This window comes from Lissotriton vulgaris, chromosome 11, assembly GCF_964263255.1.
Source record: "Lissotriton vulgaris chromosome 11, aLisVul1.2, whole genome shotgun sequence".
Taxonomy (NCBI): Eukaryota; Metazoa; Chordata; class Amphibia; order Caudata; family Salamandridae; genus Lissotriton; species Lissotriton vulgaris.
Window position 1 is genome coordinate 350687540 of NC_141699.1, and position 22010 is coordinate 350709549.

The 22010-nt window shown below is 42.2% G+C and overlaps 1 protein-coding gene across 2 annotated transcripts in view; it reads left to right on the top strand.

Annotated features, from left to right (window-relative positions):
- AIFM3 (AIF family member 3) overlaps positions 1 to 22010 on the top strand; it is a 392572-nt gene that overhangs the window by 117895 nt on the left and 252667 nt on the right. For both annotated transcript variants that reach the window (XM_086943319.1, XM_086943318.1), the window contains exons 4-5: positions 1787 to 1896; positions 13141 to 13250. In XM_086943319.1, the coding sequence (XP_086799445.1) occupies positions 1787 to 1896; positions 13141 to 13250 (220 nt within the window). The remainder of the gene's footprint in view (positions 1 to 1786; positions 1897 to 13140; positions 13251 to 22010) is intronic.

Genomic DNA, 22010 nt, shown 5'->3' on the forward strand with positions numbered 1-22010 from the left:
AAGGTTTATTCGCAGCGAAAAAGTCTGCATTCATTTTCCTTCTTAGCTAGGTGCGATTAAAGTGAAGATGATCTCGTACTGTGTTGAAAAACGTTGCATCAGCGTAGGCGAAGGCATAGTGAGAAACTGATTGCACACCACTACTTGCAGAATAAGTGTGAGTGAACTGCCACTCTGGGGGAAAATGAGGCCTCTTGAGGAACTGCTCTTGTGCTTATAGGACAGGTTGGTCTAGGATTTCTTAAAGCACTTAGGCCCACATGCATCAAAGTCAATTGCATTCGCAAACGGTGCGAATTGCAATTTTCGGCCGTTTGTGAATGCAATTGACTAATTTGGAATGCATCATGCATTTCGCAATTTTAGGAATCGCAACCATGTTGCGATTTCTAAAATTGCGATTGCATTTAAGAAATCGCAATTTCAGATTACTTAAATGCAATGCATGATCATTTTGTAATTGCGAATTCGCAATTTGGAAGTGGTAAATTAGCATGAAGTTGAACTTCATGCTAATTTACTGAACACTTTAAAATATGCACAAATTGTATTTTTTAAAGTTTTAATTTACACACACACATGCCCTTGGGGCATGTGTGTGTGTAAATTGCATTTAAAGTTACATTTCAGGGGTGCAGGGAGGGGTTCTTTGGACCCCCCTGCACCCTTGAAATTGCATTCACATTTTGCGAATCGCAATTTGAAATTCGCAAAATGTGAATGCCTTCCCATTCATTCCTATGGGCCTTTTGGCCCGTAGGAATCAATGGGAAGGGTTTCCTTAATTGCGATTCGCAAATTGTGAATCGCAATTAAGGAAAAATACTGAATCGCAATAAAAAATGTGAATTTTCCATGCATTGCCGTTTGCGATTTCTAAATTGTGATTCCTTAATTTTCGGAATTTAGGAATCGCAAACGGGTGCAATGATGCATGTACCCGTTAGCCACTCCCGGGGTTCCCAGCGCTAGGAGGCCCAATTCATGCGACACAGGCAACCGGAAAGCTAACAAAGGGCAAAAGGAATGAACAACGTCATCTTTAGCATCTTCCAGATTACATCGGATTGTGTGGTTAGCAGAGAAGGGGCGGGAGGCTTTTCCTGACCTTGGAAGTAAAGGCAGCAAAAATGATGGCCATTCCAATAAAATCACTTGTTTGTAAGTTACTGACTCACTTGAGGGCTAGCTTTATTGATGGACGGACACAAAGCAGGCCTAAAGTAAGTGCAGCAAAGGTTAAAATGTTTCTGAGCACTCAGGGGCAAACACAAGTCTCTGCCACACCCTTCTACTGGCAATGGAAAATGTATAGAGAGTGATAGATGTCCAGAGTCAGGAGAAAGGATCACAAAGGGCCCAATTCACAAAGGGCCTCGATCATCCAGCACGGTGGCCCCACAGTTGTGGTGGGACCTACACATTGTAGTTTCTCATACCTGAGATCCCTCCGCGAGTGCGGAGGTCCTTTGTGAATCGGGCCCAAAGGCTAGTGATCCCAGGAAAATTTGAGCAGATATCTCATCACAATAGCTCTTGCTCCCATACACACTCACTCACATACTGTTATTCATGCAATATCACAAACACACACATGCATAGACACACAAACATGTATATACACTCACACTCAAATTCTCACACAAAATCCGACACAAATAATAGCACATACATACACACTGCAACAGGCTCACACAACACTACCAATATCCATCACTCCATTATTCTGGAGTGTAACTTGCATTTTGTTACAATAAATCTCAGTTGCCCTTCTGTTTCCCTCCAGGATGCGGGAGGTGGATCTTGGGTGTGGAAAAGCCCTCCTGATCAAGCAGAATGGGGAGTACTATGCCACAGGACACAAGTGTCCACACTATGGGGCGCCTCTTGTCAAAGGTGAGTGTTTTTATGTTTTCATCTTGCAGTGTATGTTCAAAATGCTGCACCTCCATCTGAAATCAGTGTATCATCGTTGCACAAGAGCATGCTAATATTGTTTATAAACCACAACGACAGGACATCAAAAAAGGTGATAATGTACAAGATGGCATTGGTGACTTGTGCAGGCTGACGGCCAAGAGTGTCATTGAGTAAAACACAAAGGTGATGGGTGGAATGCTTGAATTATTCTCAGCCACTGGCAATCCCGTGGCCACTGTTCCAGTCAACTTTTTGTCACCTACTGTGCCACTCTAGACAGAGAGAGTTAATTGATCCAATACGAACAGATCAGTCCAATTTGCAAGACCGGGTCCAGATGGGAACACAAGCAACCGAAGACCGGGTTCAGCTTAGTTAGTCCTCGTTAGTGAGGTGGACCCTGTTTGAAGTTGCTGAGACATAGGTGAGATACTGCTCCACTCATATAAATGGCCCAACGTTCCTTCACCTGAATTTTCTGGGTGATAGAACACATGGCCGGATTTTACTGGACACAACATTTGTTTGCTAAAAGCTTATGGCTTGGGCTGCAAGAGCCGCCCAGGCCCATTTCCCAGCTCCTTCCCGATACTCTTCCACAGCAAGGGTAGTTGAGGGCATGTAATGCTCCCTAGCTATTCACACCCCTTCTGGCCCGCTGCACCGGTCCCCTTGCTTACATTCGCCACCGCTTCGGGTAGCTGGTAAGTATGAGTGTTTAAACCCATGGATTTGGGAAAATTAGGTCTGCACAGTTATTACTCCTTCTGTGGGCTTTAACTGATAATAAAGTTTGATGCTGGTTGGAAAAGGAAATTCTCCCCACCCGGTATCTCCACACATATGTCACCTGATTTGTAATCAGCCTCTACGAGTACAGATAGTGGTGTAATCTCCCCAAAACTAAGCAGATACTTGAAATGAGTTATCCTCACTTTAACATTACTTCCCAATGATGGATTACAGAAAGCAATATCTTATGATCTCTCACCCCAGTGACACAGGAAGTGTCATAACATAACCTGTGATCTCAGTGACAAATTAGTAAACTTCACCATCACACAAGTGTTTTCCTTGAATTTACTGTACACCATAACATAATGAAACTGGATACAAAAACAAAATTAAATTTCTAGTGTAAAATGAATGCAAAAACTCTCACAGAATTTTTTGGCTGGCTGGCTGGAGTGGGACTACATCCCCCAGCATTCCTTTGTGTGTTGATATTCCTTTGTGAGGGGCTACCCAAACTCTACAATCAGAACTTAAAGGAACTTTGCTTCTACTGCGGCGCAGAAGCTGGTGCAGACTTTTTTAGCTGGATGGCTGGGGTGGGTCTGTGTCCCCCATCATTACTTTGTGTGTTGGTGAGGAAGAGGAGCTGCCCGCACACTGCAACCAGCGAGTATAAGTGATTTGCTTCTCCTGCAGTGTGGGAGCTTGCACAGACTTTGTTTTGGCTGGCTGGCTGGGGTGGGACTGTGTCTCCCAGCATTCCTTTAAATGTTAGCTAGAAAGAGGGGCCTCACAGATGCTGCAACCAGAGTTTAAAAGCGCGTTGCTTCTCCCGAGGTGGGGGGTGCGCGTGGGACGTGCTGGGGCCAAAAGCAGGCCTGTCTAAACCTGTCAGAGCCCAGAAGAGGCTGGGCTGGGCCACACCCCTTGGCTGTCGTTAAGACCTCAAGGCACTGTTGTTTTATTGTTTTCTTTGTTGTTTTATCACCTGTGATGATGAAGGGCATAGCTCCTGCACCTATCAAGACCAGTTTTAAATCTTGTTCCCTGGATGGGTTCATTAAACGCGCAGTGGGCGCCTTAAGCAAGTAAATAGAACATGTTGAGTGTCGTCTATCCGTCACTATGGCTGCAAGTCCTGGGTCAACTTTGCCTCCAGAGACAGGCTTTCAAGCTGCATGGTGCACTGGTCTAGTGCATGGCCAGGGGCACAGGTCTGTGTCATGGCTTCCTAATTAAGCTCTTGCTACTGACCCTGGACAGATCACTGGCGAGGTTTTAACAACGCCCCTCAATACTGGCCCTTCAGCCAAATGGAAAAGATGCAGGGGTCAAGGAAATCACACCTCTTTTTAGACTCTCAGCCCAGCGAACTTGATTCCAGCCCAGCAGGTTCTACTATGACCAGCGCTGTGGACTTGGACCTTTTTCCAGGGGAAATTACTGGACAGCGTGAGGTGGGTGGTCTAAAGTCTGCTCTCCCCTATCTATTGAAGAACTTTTGCTTAATATCAAGGCAAGACTCCCCCACTTCCTCTGTTCAAGCAGAAGTCCATTCACATGCTGGTGCACGGAGCCTCACCCTTGTGCCCCGTGTTGTCTTAAATGATCATAATCTCCTTTTTAACTGCCCTCATGTCAGCCAGACAGATAGTTCTCTGCCTGTCCCACATTGCCATTTTCGACAACACTGCAAATCCCTAGCTGGGTCTGGGTCTTGCAGTATGAGAGGTCCACCATATTCTGGTGGGCGAGCTGAGTTTGGGTACATCCTCTGGTAGTTTTGCAACCCCCCTCCCCAAATGGCTGATGTTAATGACCCGGCTATGCTTACTAATTGCTCACTGAAATGCCAGAAACCGGTCCCCGGAAGCTTGTTTCCTTCCCAGTATAAGAATTGGCTTGGTAGTTTGGTTTGCCCTGTTCCCATCATGCACTGGGACAGGAACAGACAAATTTGCATGTATCCAGGTTCTGAGCTGGGATGGTGCAGTGAGCTAAAAAACGGTGATGGATCAAGCCCTGATCTTTGGACTGGGTAAGAGTGGTCTGCTTAATTCAGACACTCTGTTCCTCACCACCCCCTTTTCTGAATTACTAATTGCTCACTGGCTCCAAATGCTTCCATGGGTAGTTTACCCCAGTATACAGGGAATACTAGGGTACAAAAAACGTGAGGGTGGGTGTTCCAATGCGGTCACTAATATTGGACCACCCCCCTGCTCTTCCTATGTTATGATAATGATAAATGTCTCGCCTCTGCCTCAGGGCACTACTGAGTCGTCAGCCCTGCTAAGGAATAAAGTCCTCCACTGGCTGCAGTGCAAGTTTATTTTCCCAGTCTCCAAAGCTGACCAAATCCTGTTGACACATAGGGCTGTGTGGATAGTCCATCCTAAAAACATTTGAGGGGGACGGCGTTATCATTTACTTTAAGCATCCTAGGTCTGTGGGGAAATCTTGCGTAGGTCTTCGCCTCACTTCTCAAATTCAGGTAATATTAAGCTTCTCCCCCTGGGCCTTTTTTATCATCACTTGATTCAAGTACCCTATGGGTCTGATCATTCATCTTCTAATTAGTTTACCTTTGTTAACTGTTCTTTTTCTCTCCCCCTTATAAATAGGTTTGAAGCCCTGAAGGATCTGCAGGCTGTTGATAGATGTCCTGATTTTGAGGGCACTCTTCGACCATCCTATGTAGACAGTCCTACCTTCTCCACGTCTCACCTTTTTTTGTTCTAACTGCAATCCTGTAGTCATCTCATTGTACTTGCTTCTCCTACACCTCCCCCATCAGCTAAGGTGACTCAGTCAGCACTTTCTCCTTTAGCTCCAACACCTGCTCACACAGGCTATAATGGGACTTGTTATTTCACATCTTGGAACATTTCCGTGCTTCAAAGTAATTCAACAGTCCCAGATTGTCTTAACATCACTGCTACCTCCCACGTAATCAGCCTCCAGGAAGCCTGGTGTGCGGAACCTATGCATATTGAAGGTTTTTCTTCTTTAATTACTGCTGCAACACCTTCGCTGTCAGGTTGTGCTAAAGATGGCTTTCAGATGTTAATTTACAATTTGTTTCTAGTTATTATTAGAAGGTCTGATATTGTTACAAGTTTGTGTTAATGTCTGGTCTAGTGATAATTAATTTTTACAACAATGTGTTTGACTCCACTCGTAGTGATGTTGTTTTTGCCCTTGATATGAAACTAGGCACATTTTTGCGTTCAACCCATTCTATTTGCCCTATTTTATCAAGTAGCACCACAATCACAGCACGACCAGCAGAAGGAAAGCAATCAAATTGAAGCAAGCAGTACTTGGTCCTTCCTCCAGCCGAAAGAAGAGAAAGTGAAGACAGCAATAGTGGCCAATTAAAAGGTAGCAGATAAGAATGACAATGAAGCCATAAAATGTTAAGCGATGGGTGGGCGCAAGCCCCTTGATGCATACAGTATCTCTTGCAAGTGAGAGCAAATGCAACGACATATCCTGTCGCAGGTGAGACCAGTGGCATAGCAAGGGGGGAGGGAGGGAACTTTTTTTCCCCCTCGCTCCTACCTGTGGCAGTTAAGGGGGAATCACTAGCACACCCCGCTCTCACATTTGGCTGCCGTAGGCGGCAAATGCAGGGGCCGCCACAGGCAGCAAAAGAACTAGCCACACAACTGGGTGGGACCTAAAAATGGTGAAAACATGAGAGAATTTCTTCATGGGCCACTCATGGCAGTAATACACATTCACAGGGTCATGGTAGGAGAATATTGCGGTTCCAATATTCTACCTTTGCAGCGCTCAATAATCTCCAGCATCGACAACTCTGGAGCTGAAGTTTGATATTTGTCCAAATACTGATTGTAAAGTGGTTTGGAGCAGTGTGGCTAATTTATCTCTTTTCATCATTGGACTTGCCACTTTCGCAAACATCTTCTCTTGATCCTATGTGTTTAACGCGGAGGCAACTATCTACGAACGCAACAGAGGTCAACTATTGCTTGGGCACTGAGTTTGACCGTGTTGGGTTTGTTCATGCTTTTGAAACAATTTACAGGGCGTTTAATAATTTATTGAAACGTTCCCCTAGATCTTGGACCACTCGGAGACCCTGTTTGTTTGACCATTCATGAACACAGGCATCCAAGATACTGCGGATTCCTTTGCCTAGCTCTCCAGGACCATTATGTTATTATGCAATTAAGAGAAAAGTATAGTGAGGCTTTAGCCTCTAGGAAAAGGTGCTTAGGGAAGAGTCCTGGCTGAATTTTGCTCAGGAAACAGAGACTAGTGATGTCACTTTGTTTTGGAGCATGGTCAATGCTCTTTTTATCAAAAATTATTCTGCCCCTGAACTAACATCGTTTGTTCCTCTTCAAGTATGGGTTGACCATTTTGTAAAGCTTGTTGATCCACCCATTTGTAACGATCCAGAGTTAGGTCAGTCGGCACCAATGGACATACATAAAATATCTTTATACTAGCAGGCCCCAGTATTCACCTTGTTAGAGGGCTTTTAGCTTTAGGAAGTAATGTGAAAGGCAAAGCTCACAGGCCTGATGGGCTGTGTCGATGCTTATTGAGCTACTGGAGGGACGTGGAGCCTCCTTTTGGCACAAGTGTTTAATGCGGCGGCCGAGGGCATAATTACTTCTAACTGGGCTGATTCCATCATCATGCCCATTTATAAGAAGTGGGATAGATCTGACCTGAAGTGTTATCGCCCTATCTCCCTTCCGGAATCTTCTGCAAAATTGTTGGGCAGGGCTCTTCTGCAGAGATTGAGGCAGTGGGCTATCGATAATTTGATTTTTTTCAGGACCACAGTATGTTATCAAGAGGGAACTGGGGACAGTGTAGCGGTGTGTACATTTAGACCTGCACATCTGGAAATCTACCAAGGCTAAGTCAGGTTCACTTATGCTTTGCTGATCTCAGTAGCGCCTTCAACCTCATGGACCACTCGATTCTGTGGCATACATTGCTTTCACTCGGGGTCCCTACAAATATTGTTTCTTTCCTTTCCCGGTTGTACGAGAATCTATCTGCCTGGGTTCGATATGGCCCCATTGGGGAGTGTTAGCCATAGGTTAGAATTAAGAGGGGAGTCTGATAGAGCTGCATTCTGGACTGATTCTTATTCTCACTCAATATATACTCCGTTGATGGTGCCCTCTGGACCCTACAGGCCGATGCCTCCATAGTCGCTGGATGCCCAGTCCCTGTGTTTCTGTGTGCTGACAACACAATAGGACTGCTGTCGGTCTGCAGAGGCTCATGGACACCTTCGCTGAATTTATGGATAATCAGAAAATTAAAGATTAATAAAGGCAAAACATTCCTAACGTCTTGCAAGAAAAATACTCAGAAGTGCAGGAGTTTTTTTATCAAGTGAATTCCTTCTGTGAAGCTTAATTCATTTTGTTTTCTGGGCATTCATTTTTCTAGTAATGGTTGATGGTCTCAACATTTACAAAAAGCTAAAACTAAAATGAGTAAAGTGTGTGACAAAACTTTCAGATTCTCCAGTAAACTTGGTAGCTGCTCTTTTAGGGAAATACATAATATATATAAGGCTAGAGCATTGTCTGCTGCCCTGTATGGTGGAGCCTGTGGGATCATATGTCCTGCTGCTGTCTTCGGGTTGAGGACAATGCCTTTCTTAGGCATCTCCTGTGTATCCTCGCCTCAACTCCACCCTTACTTGCTCACAAGGAAGTGGGGCTAACTCACCTGGAGGACTTACTTTTGCTCAAGTCTATTTTATTCTGGCATTCAGTTTGGACAAAAACTGAAACTGCTTTCAAGTCAGCTATCATGATAATGATAATGAGTTTAAATCATGGTGTGGCTACCACGTGTTTCAAAACTCTTCTAGAGTCCTCGCTTTTTATAAGATTGAGGTCAATGCCTCTTTTTTAGGGGTGTTGTTTGAAAAGAGCCCTTGCTGAGGCCAAGAAACCCACTGTTGCTACAATCCATGTCGAATGCCTTCCCGGAGTGCTTCGAAGCAAACCTGTCCCTGGTGACAAACACCCAACATGTTTTAACAAAGTTACGGAAGGTCACAGTACACCATCTAGTCACCTTTCCCATTATAAACCAGTGGTACAGGGATGGGGTACCATGCCCTTGTGATGACATTTCTAAACAGAGCCCTCAGCACTATATGTTATTCTGCTGTTTTTATGATGGTTTAAAAAAAACGAATACTGAAACCGATCTTTATTGCCCATAACATCAAAGATTACAATGCTGCCCTACGTTTTTTGTGCACCCTGGAAGTTCCTACATTGTTTTACTGTTGCCTCTTACATTTGGGGCACGAGTCGCATCAGAAAAAGTATTTTTATCTAATTGTAGCATTTGCTTTGTACTTTTTTAACACTGTATGTGTGCACAACTGTTTTTATTTATTTTCAATCTTATGATATACTGCACAACAGTATTGACCTATTTTTTGATTTTATTGATGTACAGTATTTTGTACTATCTGCTCTTGTCTGGCCTAATCTGATTGCGGAAAATGAAGATTTCCGAATCGAATACAATACAAAAACTTGAAAATGTCACAGAAGCAGATACAAATGCCTACAATGAGGACAATCACCTTTAATTCTATTGAAATTCGTTCCACATGCACAGTTGTGCCAGGATTAATTCCCAGAATAATTAATCACAAATTGTAAAGCAGACTACAGAGGTATTCCTGTAGCAACAGGGGTATAACAATTGCACAACCTTGCTACTCATACCCAGCACCCCAGAATGCAGGTGTACTAGTTTGCAGAAGAGCAGCCAAAATCTCTCAAGTGGAGAAACATGCTTGACTCACCGAAATGAGTTAATAATATACATGCATAGGTTAAATAACCTGGAGTAGAGTTATCTTCCAGCAGTAAGGCAGTTGTTTCTACATTATTTTTCTGAATGGTATAATGTGATAGTCAAAAAGTGATCTCATGTCAAATAATTAATAAGGCACAGTCACCTCAGAAAGTGTCTCTGAATGAGTACTTTTTTATCTCTAGTTGAGGAAAAAATTCTGGAACTCTTTATAGTGTTAATCATTCACAATATAATTTAGCCTCATTTTGCGTGGACACCCTATGAGAACATTAGGGCGACATGCGGGTGATTTCCTACTTCTCAGTAACCCTTCCTCTCTTCAAGATATTTTGATGGATTTCTTGCTCTTTTTCTCCTTCAGATACCTTGCAGAATCATTAGGCCATTTCCCACATATTCTAATCGAAAACACTTTTACAATTCACTAGGGAAATTCTGTCAGTTGTAATCCAAAGTTATGGATTAAACTTCTGTATTCCAATTCTCTACTACAAAATCCTACCAAAGTCCGTAAGAGCTAAAATGCAGATAGCGAAAGGCATCTAGGAAGCTGTGGTCAATCCTGCCTCCAGCATCCTCTGCGCTTCAGTATTGAGTCTCAACTCGCTTTGTCTCCCAAGTGGCTTCCTTTTTCGGCTATTTCTCCACCAAAGTTTCTCTATTTGGTCAACCATCCTCCCTGACCTACAGTCTGACTTCATTGTATGGCCTCACACCTATGCTTCTTCATTCCCCCAGCTCACTTTGCCACTGACGAATCTTGCAACCAATTCAAGGCTCAACCTAGACTGGGGCAAGACCTGGCACCTGCCTTGGGATCTATCAGCGAGGAGTTCCAGTTTCCGTATGCTGGCAGCAAAGGGTGCCCCACACTTTGAACAAATAAATGCTTCATTGTAAAAGGTACACAAGGGAAGGACCATGGATTTCACTTCTAATGCATACAGTATTGCCCTATAGACTGCCCAGTTCAAAACTACTGACAAAATGCTGAAAAGGTAGCATTATTCCGGATCAGAAGAAATTGTGCTATTGGGTTACATTCATGTTGAACATAGGTGTGGACTTGGGTGTTTTATCGGGTCACTGGAATTATTTAAGTGTTTGCACCCTAATGGACAACCTAATTTAGCAGCAGGAGTTGTAGCAAAAGTGATTCCAGTAAATCTATCACACAGTTGCCAAGGACCTAGTTGGGAAGAGTGTCTTCTTCTTCTTCCTTCCACAGACTTCAAAGAGAATTTTTATAATTGAAGAAAAACCCAAAAGTCTTTCTGTGTTGATTTCATTATTTCATTGCTCTTGGTTAATGAGCTTTAAGAAAAGAGCCACGGGAAAAAGAAATATTCAAGGTGTAGCTAAATCCTTTCAGGGAGTATTGCAACAAGCATGGACAATGACTCCAAGAAGAATATGACCTCTGGGATTTCTAAAGGGTAAACAGTCTCTGTTCCTCATTTACTTGCTATTTATGAAATGTCTGCTGTTTAGTATCCATGTAAGAATATCCTCGTCCATTTTCACTTATCCATCCCTCAACCATCACTCAAAATCAGTCGTCCATCCCACATCATCCCATTTCCCTCATTCATCATTCTTCATTACTCTTTGCTCGCCCTCATCTCATCGTCATCTATGATCCCTCATTTTTCATCCATCATTCCTCGTCCATCATTTCTCATCCATCTTACAAACTCCCTTATCCATATCTCCACATCTATCAACCATTATTGCTCTCTCCTTATCTATAATCCATCATTCCTCAAGCATCAACCATCTTCTACTACTCCTCACCAATCACCCTTATTTCTCATTCCTCGTCGCAGATGGCTCATCCATCTTCTTCATTTCTCATCCCTCATTCCTCATCTATCATCTATAATGTGTTGTTCATATATTCATCATCCACCCCCTCCAGTGATAAGTGAAAGTGAAGGCATAGTAGGTGCACCCAAAATAAAAAAGGATCCAATGCTGGAAATGATTTGCATACGGCGTACAGGTAATAGTATCATTTTTGGTTATTTGTTAAGCACAGATGGTTTTATGACATAACTTAGAAAGCATATTAAAATTAATTTTTGAAAATGCTGAATTCTCAAAAGTACATCAATTAACATTCCGCAATAATATATTAAATTGAATAGAATCCTGTCTGTTGTATATCTTCACCCTCTTCTTTTCTTTAGCTTTGTTTCAAAAGTAGTCAATATTTCTCATCTTCTTGATACAATCCAACGCTCAGTAAAACTACCCATGCATTGCTACCTCTCAAAATGTTGGTGAAAGGGTTCTCTAAACATTATAAGGCAAAGAAGCCTCTGCATACGTTTTGAAGTAATGTATCTAAGAAATGTCTGTATATGTTTGTTAACATGAGTATAAGAACAAAAGTGAAATATTGTGCAAAGGACTGTTATTCGATGATTGTACATCATTACCTGCTTTCTGACACCATACGTGAAACTCGCCCCATCCGAATAAGTAATGTGAAACAGGTCTTTCTCTTCCCCATTTACACAGTAATATCCTGCATGTATTGCTTGTCTTGTGGGGCACAATTGATACCTTCAGCCCTTTTTTCATCACTAGTGAAGGGAGGTATGTTGAGGAGCAGTGAGGAAAGAGGAGTAAGAGTTGAGAGATGAGGAGTGAGGAGTGAGTGATGATGAAGGTGAGATGATCCTCATGCCCTAAAAGGTTGTGTATCAGAATATCAAGCATAAAAATATTGTGCTACAAAAAAATATCATAGCAAGAACGTCAACCATCCACATTTTTGTGAAGGTAAATATATTGGTAAACCTAGTGGTGACCAAATAAAAAATCCCATACTTTCTGGAGAAGGTGATAATTCCCAATGAGAATCTGAGTGGGGTAATGTTTGAGATCTTTCATTCTAAATAAGACCCTTCATGTTTTTTTTTAAATAAACAGATTTAAACAAAAATTCCGAAGAATCCTGACCATATTGACCAAGAGGATACCAATAACACGACGCAAAATAAAGCAACAAACAATAACATAACATAGGCTCATATGAAACCGTTCATGTTTTAATATCCTGGCCATGCACACGAAAGAGACTTATGACATGAACAAAAGGGATTGATCTGTTTTCAGAGGTTTACAAGCTCATAAACCTATTGCACTTTGAACACTGTCTCTCCCTGATAGGCATACTAGCCAGTAGTTGATAAATGCCCAATAATTAGGCTATATTTTTACCCTGTTTCTGTAAATAATCAAATCAACAAGTACGTATGTATATACATATATAAATATGCTAACATGGACATTACAGAAATTGTCCAATCCCTCATTAACACATTTTTCTGGGACAGAAGTTCGAATTTTAAATTCAGACAGTCCTATAATACACGTGGAGGGCGTTGTGCATGGATTTCCAACTTGTTAATATGTTGTTAGAATATGCAGATTTTAAGTGCATCACAAGATTATTACTGTTGCTATTTTTGGTGTCAAGATTCCTGATAGAGGTATTTTAGTTTTCTCACTTAGGGTATACAGCCAAAACAGAGAGCTTTCTTGGCATAAACACATGATTTGTTGAACTTGAGATATTGTTGGCCAAACATGTTTTATCTGGTATACTTACTTTGGATTTTTCACTTCTAGGAGTGCTATCGAAAGGAAGGGTGCGCTGCCCTTGGCATGGGGCCTGCTTCAATATCAGCACTGGGGACATTGAAGACTTTCCTGGTTTGGATGGGCTACCAAGATTCCAGGTAACATTTTCAGATATTAGATAACAATAATAGCTTGGTATCATGATGCTGACCTTGGCCCCAGACACTGGGCGCTGGCCTTGGGCACCTGAGTGTACTTCAAATGAGAGGAAATAATCTGACACAAACAATTGCATATTCATAGGAGACTAATAATAGGTAGAATGGGCTAGACATTGAGGGTATCTGCAAAACTACCAAGCAATTTTAGACTCCTTTAGCCCTGGGAGATTCATCTTTAGAACATACTGCAGTTGCAGGTTTTTGTTTCTTTATTTTTGTGAGAAAGGATGTTTGTCTCTTTCAGTGCAGCAGTGGGTTGTAGGATCATTGTTGCTGGCATCCTGAATTCTTTTAATGTAAGGGTAATGCTTTGAATCTCCCTTTGTATACCAAGTCAGTAAGCGAACGTCACACACAGAATTTTTAGAGAAACATAGATGAATTAAAATGTATTATTTACGCATCATTCTAGCATATCATCTTCATGCCTATATGTAGCTTCTAAAGTCCTGGTATCAAAGCAACATGTACAACCACAGTAGCATGTACCTATGTTAGCTTGCTTTATTTATAGGACAACTCATTCTGCATGACTCAGGTGGTGACAACAACATTTCTCTCAAGGGCTATTTCTTCCACAAGCCCAAACATCCAAATTATTGTTGGGGCCATCATGCATGCCATGGGTAACACCTGCTGGTGCTTCTGTTATTTCCATAGTTTAACACCCTCCCCTATAGTAAGCCAGAAGTATCTGTAAAAAGCAGGACCAGAAGCAGTGAGATGTGCTGTGTAAGTGAGTGCCTGGAGTAGCTGTTTAGCCTGATTTGTCAAGTATAGGCATGGGCGAATTTTGCGAATCTCGCGTTCGCGGATTTTGCGGATTTGTGAACTCGCAATCCGCAAAATCCGCGAATTCTCACGAATTTGCGGATTTATTTTTTTTTACGTTCGCATGGGTTTCTGCAAGTTTGCGAGGGTTTTGTACAATTTCGCAAATTGCGAAATTGTACAAAACGCGTGCGAACTTGCAGCAACCCGTGCGAACACAATTACATGAAGAGAAAGAAGCTCCTGGTCACAGGAACAGCACGGGGATTGCGCTCATGAAAGTCAAGGATGCAAAGGCCTCTACCCAGCATCACAGCTGATTTTCCACAGTAGATTTGGGAAGAGGCACACCTGTCCCGCCTCGAAGACGCTCATGATTGTTTTTGGGCTAATGAATGAGTCACTGAATTTGAGCATCACCTACTTCGAGCCACCATGTGTGTGTTACTATGCAATCGCCCCGAAGGGCGCAGGGGTCCCTTGAGTTAGCTGTCCATCATAGTGGGTGAATGGCGGGAAGACGGTGCAAACCGCGAGTGTGTGTGCGGGGCCAAACGTGCGGGGCTTCCATGTGAGTTCACATGCCTCTTGTGTGCATAAAAGGTCAGAGAAAGATCAGTTCAGCAGATGAAGAGAAAAAGCTCCTGGTCACAGGAACAGCACAGATATTGCGCTCGTGAAAGTCAAGGATGCAAAAGCCTCTATCCAGCATCACAGCTGATTTTCCACGGTACATTTGGGAAAAAAAGCGCACCAGCCTGGCCTGTTGTAACTATTTTACGATGGCGCCGGCAAGCTGCCAGCGCCATCATAAAATAGTTACTAAATTAGCTTCAACAGGAAGCTCTAATAGATAAAATCAAGCACCTGCTTTATTTTATCTATTAGAGCTTCCTGTTGAAGCTAACTTAGTAACTATTTTAGGATGGCGCTGGCAGCTTGCCGGCGCCATCGTAAAATAGTTACAACAGGCCAGGCTTCAACTTTTGCCCCCAGATCCGCTGCTCGTGGATTTGCGAATTCTCGGTAAATTCGCGGGAGTTCGCGGATGGCGAATTTACCGAAAATTCGCAAAATCCGCGAGCGTAACGGATTTTCCGCCCATACTTAGTCAAGTAGTCTTCTGGGTACAGTCTCAGGTATTTCCTAAGAGGAGCAAAATCAGGTGGGAGCTCTGGTCGTGCTGCAGCCTGAGCTAGTATCTCACTAGTAACTCATGGTCGCTGCTCCTTTACTCAGGTCTCTTTCATAGTGCTGAGAGTGATGGAAATGTGGAACCTCTGTGACTTGTGTTGATCTGAATTATTTGTGAAACTCCACACACTCTAGTCTTTGCCTGGCTTACATTGATCAAACATGGTTCCTGCTGCTCTGCTTTCAGTTAACATGCCTAATAGGACCTATCAGGAAGTGGCCTTTGCTTAGCTGAAGGAAATCTGATGTTCTTGTTCTCTGTGTCCATCCACATATTCCCTCTGCCATGCTTACTCTGGAATTTGTGCTCAGCATTCACATTTTGCCTGGCAAGGTTGTCGCTCGAAAGATGGTATGGATAGGTATGCCTTGATGCCCCATCCCTTGGAAGATCAGACAGTGGCACTATCTCTTCGGATCACAACCTATCTATTTGTCCTTTACTTCCTCTAGTAAGTGACGTTGGGCTTTCTTGTAAACTGGCCTAGGCTAATACTATATTCTTCCACATTCTTAAAACAATCAGGTAATCTTTCGTCAGCTTCTAACTCTACTTGATCATATCCTACGTGTCGCTTCCCATTTGAATTCTTCCTGGCGAAACATAGATATTTCTTATTTTTATCATTTTCTGCTTCCTCCTCCAACCCCTTGTGTATGACATGCAGCACTTGCCCCTTTACCTTTTTAGGCATTTGAACTTGCTGTAGGTACCACATCCAATAAATTTACTTTTTCATAAAAAAAATACTATATGTTCTTAGATTCTCTTTTCAAACATAGACAGAGCACAGCAAAAATGAGTAAGCAGCTGATTGATCCCAAACAGCAAAGTTAATTTAATACAGAATTTCAATAGTACATTCTGTTCAGCATATATTCTTCATGACGGTTGTTCCATAAATATAAATTTGTAATACAGCTACAGCCAGCAGACACGTGTTTCGTCGATGTGCGCTGCTTTTTCAAGGCTTTTAGACAATTTCAGTTCGATAGTTCAAAGTCTTCAAATACAATCAATCAGGGCCCACGTGATCTGGATATAATAGTCCAGAGACGGGATGGGAGGAACTACCTTTGGATTTGCTTGGCTAGTGGGGATCGGACTACTCCCGTCTACTTTGTCAGAACTCTCACAACACTTGCAAGGTTCTATGTTTTTTGCACTCTACCGCCGGACCTTTTGAACAGACGCACTGAAAGTATACTAGACAATTATACTGAAGCTCGTCAAAAGTGTTCTATTGGATACTATATACAAATCGTGATTCTTTTGGTTTCCTGAGGCCATCGTGGTCTAGACTACTCAGGAACCGGTGAGGGGTGTTATAGGATCCTGATTTCCTCCCTTAACACCACCATCCTTCATTCAACTTTTAATCCTGACCTTGGAACCCAAGAATAAAGGTATGATGGGTAACCATGAGCCAGTTTTAACTTCACTAGCCTGACTGCACTTTGTTCTATCACTGTACCCAGTCTTGGGTTAACACTGTTTCTGTTGTGAACACTGTTGTCACTTACAATTTTGTTTCCGTGTGTGTGTTTTGTGTTTTATGTCCCCCCTCCCTATGCTCCGCCCTGTGCGTGGCTACGCCAGGGCGTTTTGTAAGCAGACCCGATGATGAAGCATGTCACACACTTTTGTGTGTGAGGGAGGGCAGTTTTTCAAAACATATAAGTGTGCCACTGCATGTTTTCATCTCTAATTATGGTCTTTTCCTCTCCACCCCTCTATGTGTGTATGAGGAGACTTCTGGGGGTTCGGGTGGTAGAGTTGTTGTTTGACCGTCTCCCTTTTTTTTGTGTGAGACAAAGCCTATTCACAAGCTTCAATTTTGGTGTGTTTAGTAGTACTACAATAGTACTACTTAACTACTACAGAGTGATGTTCAGAAATTCTATGTGTGCGGTCTCTACCTCCACCCCTTCTATCTTTTTTGTGTGAAGATCTCTGCTCCAACTGCAGACATTTCTGCATATGTCCGTAAATATTTTTGTAGTAAATGTTGGAGGAGCTGGAGAGATGGCTGAAAAATAGGAACTACTTAGAACTAAATAAATGGGGTTTAGGGGCAAGTTAGGAGGGTTTAGGGAGAGTTAAGAAGGAGTATAGGAAGGGACATGCACGACCCACAAAAGAGTAAGCCCATTTCCGTTCACAAACTGCACTTCTAAAATGACTACAACCAAAAAGGTCCAAGACAGTCATAAATGTACTCCAGCTCAGACCTTGAGTAAGTCCAGCATCAAATTTGGCCTACCACTGGTACTGCAACACCTTCCCAAAGAAAATACTTAAGACAGGGACTTAAAATAGAATCCCAAAATAATAATGTTAAAATAAATAAATTAAATACAACTTTAAAAAAATGTACATTTAGTTCAATATAAAAAGGAGTACATACATTACAAAAAATCCTTCATTATAGAATATTTAAATAATGTATTAATTAAAAAATAAATGTAAGATTTAAAAAAAAAATTAAATCTGTACAAAAACTTTGCCAATTTTTAATACATAATAAATACCCTTACTGTGTTGGGATTTCTTTAAAATAAATCTTTAAAAATCATTCTAATTTAATATATTTAAGTTACTTAAATATTAATTCAAAATAAAGTTAATAGTGAAGTAGTATTGTTTTTTATTTTGCTCTATATTTAAAAAAATATATGAAATTAACTTGCATTAATATGTAGCATAAATATATTTCTACTATTATTTTCAAGTTTAATACATAGTTAACATTTCCCTACACTTTCTAAAATTTCCCTAGACTTTACCATAGAGAGATCCCCAACACAGCGGTGGAGACCCCCACCTATGTGTGAAAAGTTACTTATAGTAACTTTACACTCATGCATTTGGTCTCACCCTTGTTTTAGGGGCTGGAGACATGTAAGTCTACATTTTGTAGTAAATCTATACTCAGAAATGGTAATAGGAAAAAGTAGCAAAATTACTACAAATTTAAGAGTTAACGTAAACGTGTAGACTTACTTACATGTAAATTAACTTTTGTGACTTCAGCCATATGACAGCGTACAAAATATTGCATAATATTGAGTGTGGAGTAATTTTAAGAAGAAAAATGACCATCAGTAAAGACATAATGCAAACATGCTACTAGTGTTAATTAGCTCAGTTTAGTTTGTTTTTGCCAATGGAAGCTTGATAATTCTTCGAAATAAAGAGTTCAAATAGTCCAACCTAAATAAGAAGAGGGATGGGCTCACTCTCTTGAAAACTTCAGGGATGAAAGATTTTATTACATCCAGGACACTAAACTGAAACTTTGCGGATTTAACCTGAGAGTTAATGTGAGCTGGGAGATTCAGATGCTTGTCCTGGATAACGTCTAGTGATTTAGAGCATTTAACAACGGAAGGTGTGAGGATTAGCACCATAAGTCAAAACTGGAGATGCACACACAAACTAATATTTAATTTCAACATCATATTACTATAACATCATAGCCCTAGATGCAAATTCAGACAATGCAATGAAGTACACCATTTCAAGTCCACAGACATAAATTTGTTTTTACGGTAAGATTCCATTCATATCATATTGAAAACATAAATCTGTCACAAAATTCACAACAGATTGTTGTTAGGATGATTCTTTATTTTCTTATTGTTAGGGAAAAAGCCACAACTCAGCCTCTGTTAATGTTTTGTTAAATTAAATCAGAAACTTCTTCAGGCCCATAAGTCCTATATTCAGGACTAACAGCCCGTCCCGATGTTGTCCGGGTATGAATTTCTGCCAGCCAGTAGTATATTGTTTTGTAGGATTTCGGTTTGATAGCATTTCTTATCTGTGACAGGCCTGTGAAACGCTCCGATTCACAGTGCACTGCTGATGCACTTAAGAGTGCGCGTTCAGTTGTTGTGTTAACTCGAGTTTCCCTACTTTATTTTTCCTTGCAATATTATATAGCACGAACTCAGCAACATGGCATGAGCACAATTTACATTACAGAAGAACACATTCATTTGTGGTAGGCACGGGGAGACAAAGGGATTTGCCTGGAATCACAGGATGTTGAGCTGATGCCGAGATTCGAACGTAGCTCCCCAGCTCTAAAGTTTGCAATTCTAGAACTTGTGGCGGGAGGTGCGTCTAAAAGTGTATGTCGGTGCTGGCCATCAATGAGAGAGACCTGTGCATTTTTCAAATCAGTGGTGAAAAAATATGAGTAAGTTGCTGGAGATGTGGGCCGCCGTGCCACCAATGAACTTACTGGGGGAGGGTAAACACCCTCCGCAACTTTCTTTCCGCATACCATCACTCCGCAAACTTTCATTACGAAAGTACCATGACTCCACAATGCCATGATAACGCATGGCATTACATTTTATATGCTTTTACCACGCATACATTTACAACGAAATTCGTTGTAGATGCATGAATGATAAAAGCATGTTTTTTTTAAATGTTTGGATAAGGTAAATATGGGTATAGGAGTATATGTTTTGGGGTACTGAGGTATATGTTTTGGGGTGTTTGGGTATTTTAAGGGTTCAGATATAGTTTTGGGTTATGGGGTACAGGGGTAGTTTTAGGGTTAGGTATACGTATGGGTTTTGGGGTACAGGGGTATTTTTAGGGTTCAGGGCTAGGTTTGGGTTTTGGGGTAAAGGGGTATTTTTAGGGTTATGGGGTAGGTTTGGGTTTTGGAGTACAGGGGTATTTTAAGGGTTCAGGACTAGGTTTGGGTTTTGGGGTACAGGGGTATTTTTAGGGTTCAGGGCTAGGTTTGGGGTACAGGGGTATTTTAGGGGTCAGGGGTAGCTTTGGGGTATGGGGTACAGGGTTATATTTATGATTCAGGGCTAGGTTTGGGTTTTGGGGTGCAGGGGTATTTTTAGGCTTCAGGGGTAGGTTTTGGTTTTGGGGTACAGGGGTATTTTAAGGGCTCAGGGCTAGGTTGGGTTTTGGGGTACAGGGTATTTTAGGGTTCAGGGGTAGGTTTGGGTTTTGGGGTACAGGGGTATTTTTAGGGTTCAGGGCTAGGTTTGGGTTTTGGGGTACAGGGGTATTTTTAGGATTCAGGGGTAGGTTTGGGTTTTGAGGTACAGGGGTATTTATAGGGTTCAGGGCTAGGTTTCGCTTTTGGGGTACAGGGGTATTTTTAGGGTATAGGGATAGGTTTGGGTTTTGGGGTACAGGTTATATTTATATGGTTATGACTCCTTTATGACCTATGCCTCCGACATGTGCTCCAGATATAGAAACGTCATAGTTACAGGAGACTTCAATTTTCACTGGGACAAAGATAGGAAACAGCCAGCGGCCAGCACCCTAGAGACAACCATGTCCTCTCTAGGATTCAGGCAGCTTGTAAACGCCCCCACCCATATAAAAGGCCACACCCTAGATCTGATATGGACCACAGATCTCAGGGTGGTACTAGCTGGAATCCTCCCTTGTATCTGGTCAGACCACCACCTGATCTACTGTGACATCCCCCTGGATACCATACCCTCACGCCCAGCACCTAAAACCAGACTGACTCGTCAGTGGAAAAACGTAGACCAACATACACTGACTACATCACTCAGAGGAACTGTCCAGCCGATAATGCTTAATCAAGATGTAGATCAGGATTGTAAGGACACGATGGACTATTTGGCAAAGGCCATTGATCAGATAGCCCCTGAGAAACTTCAGACAAAAACCAGTGGGAAAAAGGGAGCCCCTTGGTTCACTCCCGCCTTGAGGGACCAAAGGAAGGCCCTGTGTAATATAGAGAGAAACTGGAGGAGGAATAAGGACACAGTTACTTGTGAACAATACAAGATGGCGTTTCGTAGCTATAAAAAATCTATCCGGACAACCAAAGCTGCATTCTATGAGGTCCGTATAAATAGGGCGAACAATGTTCAAAAGGAAACGCTTAAAATCCTGAGGGAACTAACAAAAAGAGCCCAGGATGCAGAAAGTAGCATAGACTGTGATACTTTCCAGAAATATTTTCTGGATAAGGTTGATACTATCATGCACGAAATAAAAAGCATGGGGTGCAGCCCAATTGAGCAGCAGATCGTTCTAAACCCAACTGCCAGCTACTTATCATCATTTCCCCCTATGGACTCACTAACCCTTGAATCATTGATGAGAAAGACAAAATCTGGCTCCCCAGCAGATCCATGCCCCCAAGCATTTTCTGCTTGGCAGGTCCAATTCTAGAGGACCATATCCTAGCTACACTGAATAAATCCCTGAGTACTGGCAGGCTCCCCACTAGCTTCAAAGAAGCTTGTGTAAGACCGCTGCTAAAAAAAGTGGGGGCAGATCCCAATGCCTTAAAAAATTATAGACCCATATCCCAGCTGCCCTTCCTGTCCAAAGTACTCGAGCAACATGTACTAAAATCTCTGTCAAGCTACCTGGAGTCTAACCATCTACTCCATGAGAGGCAGGCAGACTTCCGTGCACACCACAGCACCGAGTTGGTCATGCTCTCGGTGCTGGACGAGCTCAGAAGGATGGCTGACAGTAAAAGACCGAGCGCCCTGATTTTGTTAGATCTATCAGCGGCGTTCGATACTGTCAGCCACTCCCTTCTGTTGGACAGGCTGGCTGGGTTTGGGATTCAGGGCTTAGCCCTTCGGTGGCTGGAATCATTTCTATCTGGGAGAACCCAGAGAATCCAGATGGGAGACAGTGTATCAGGAGTGGGAAGTCTGATTTGTGGCGTCCCCCAGGGCTCAGCATTATCC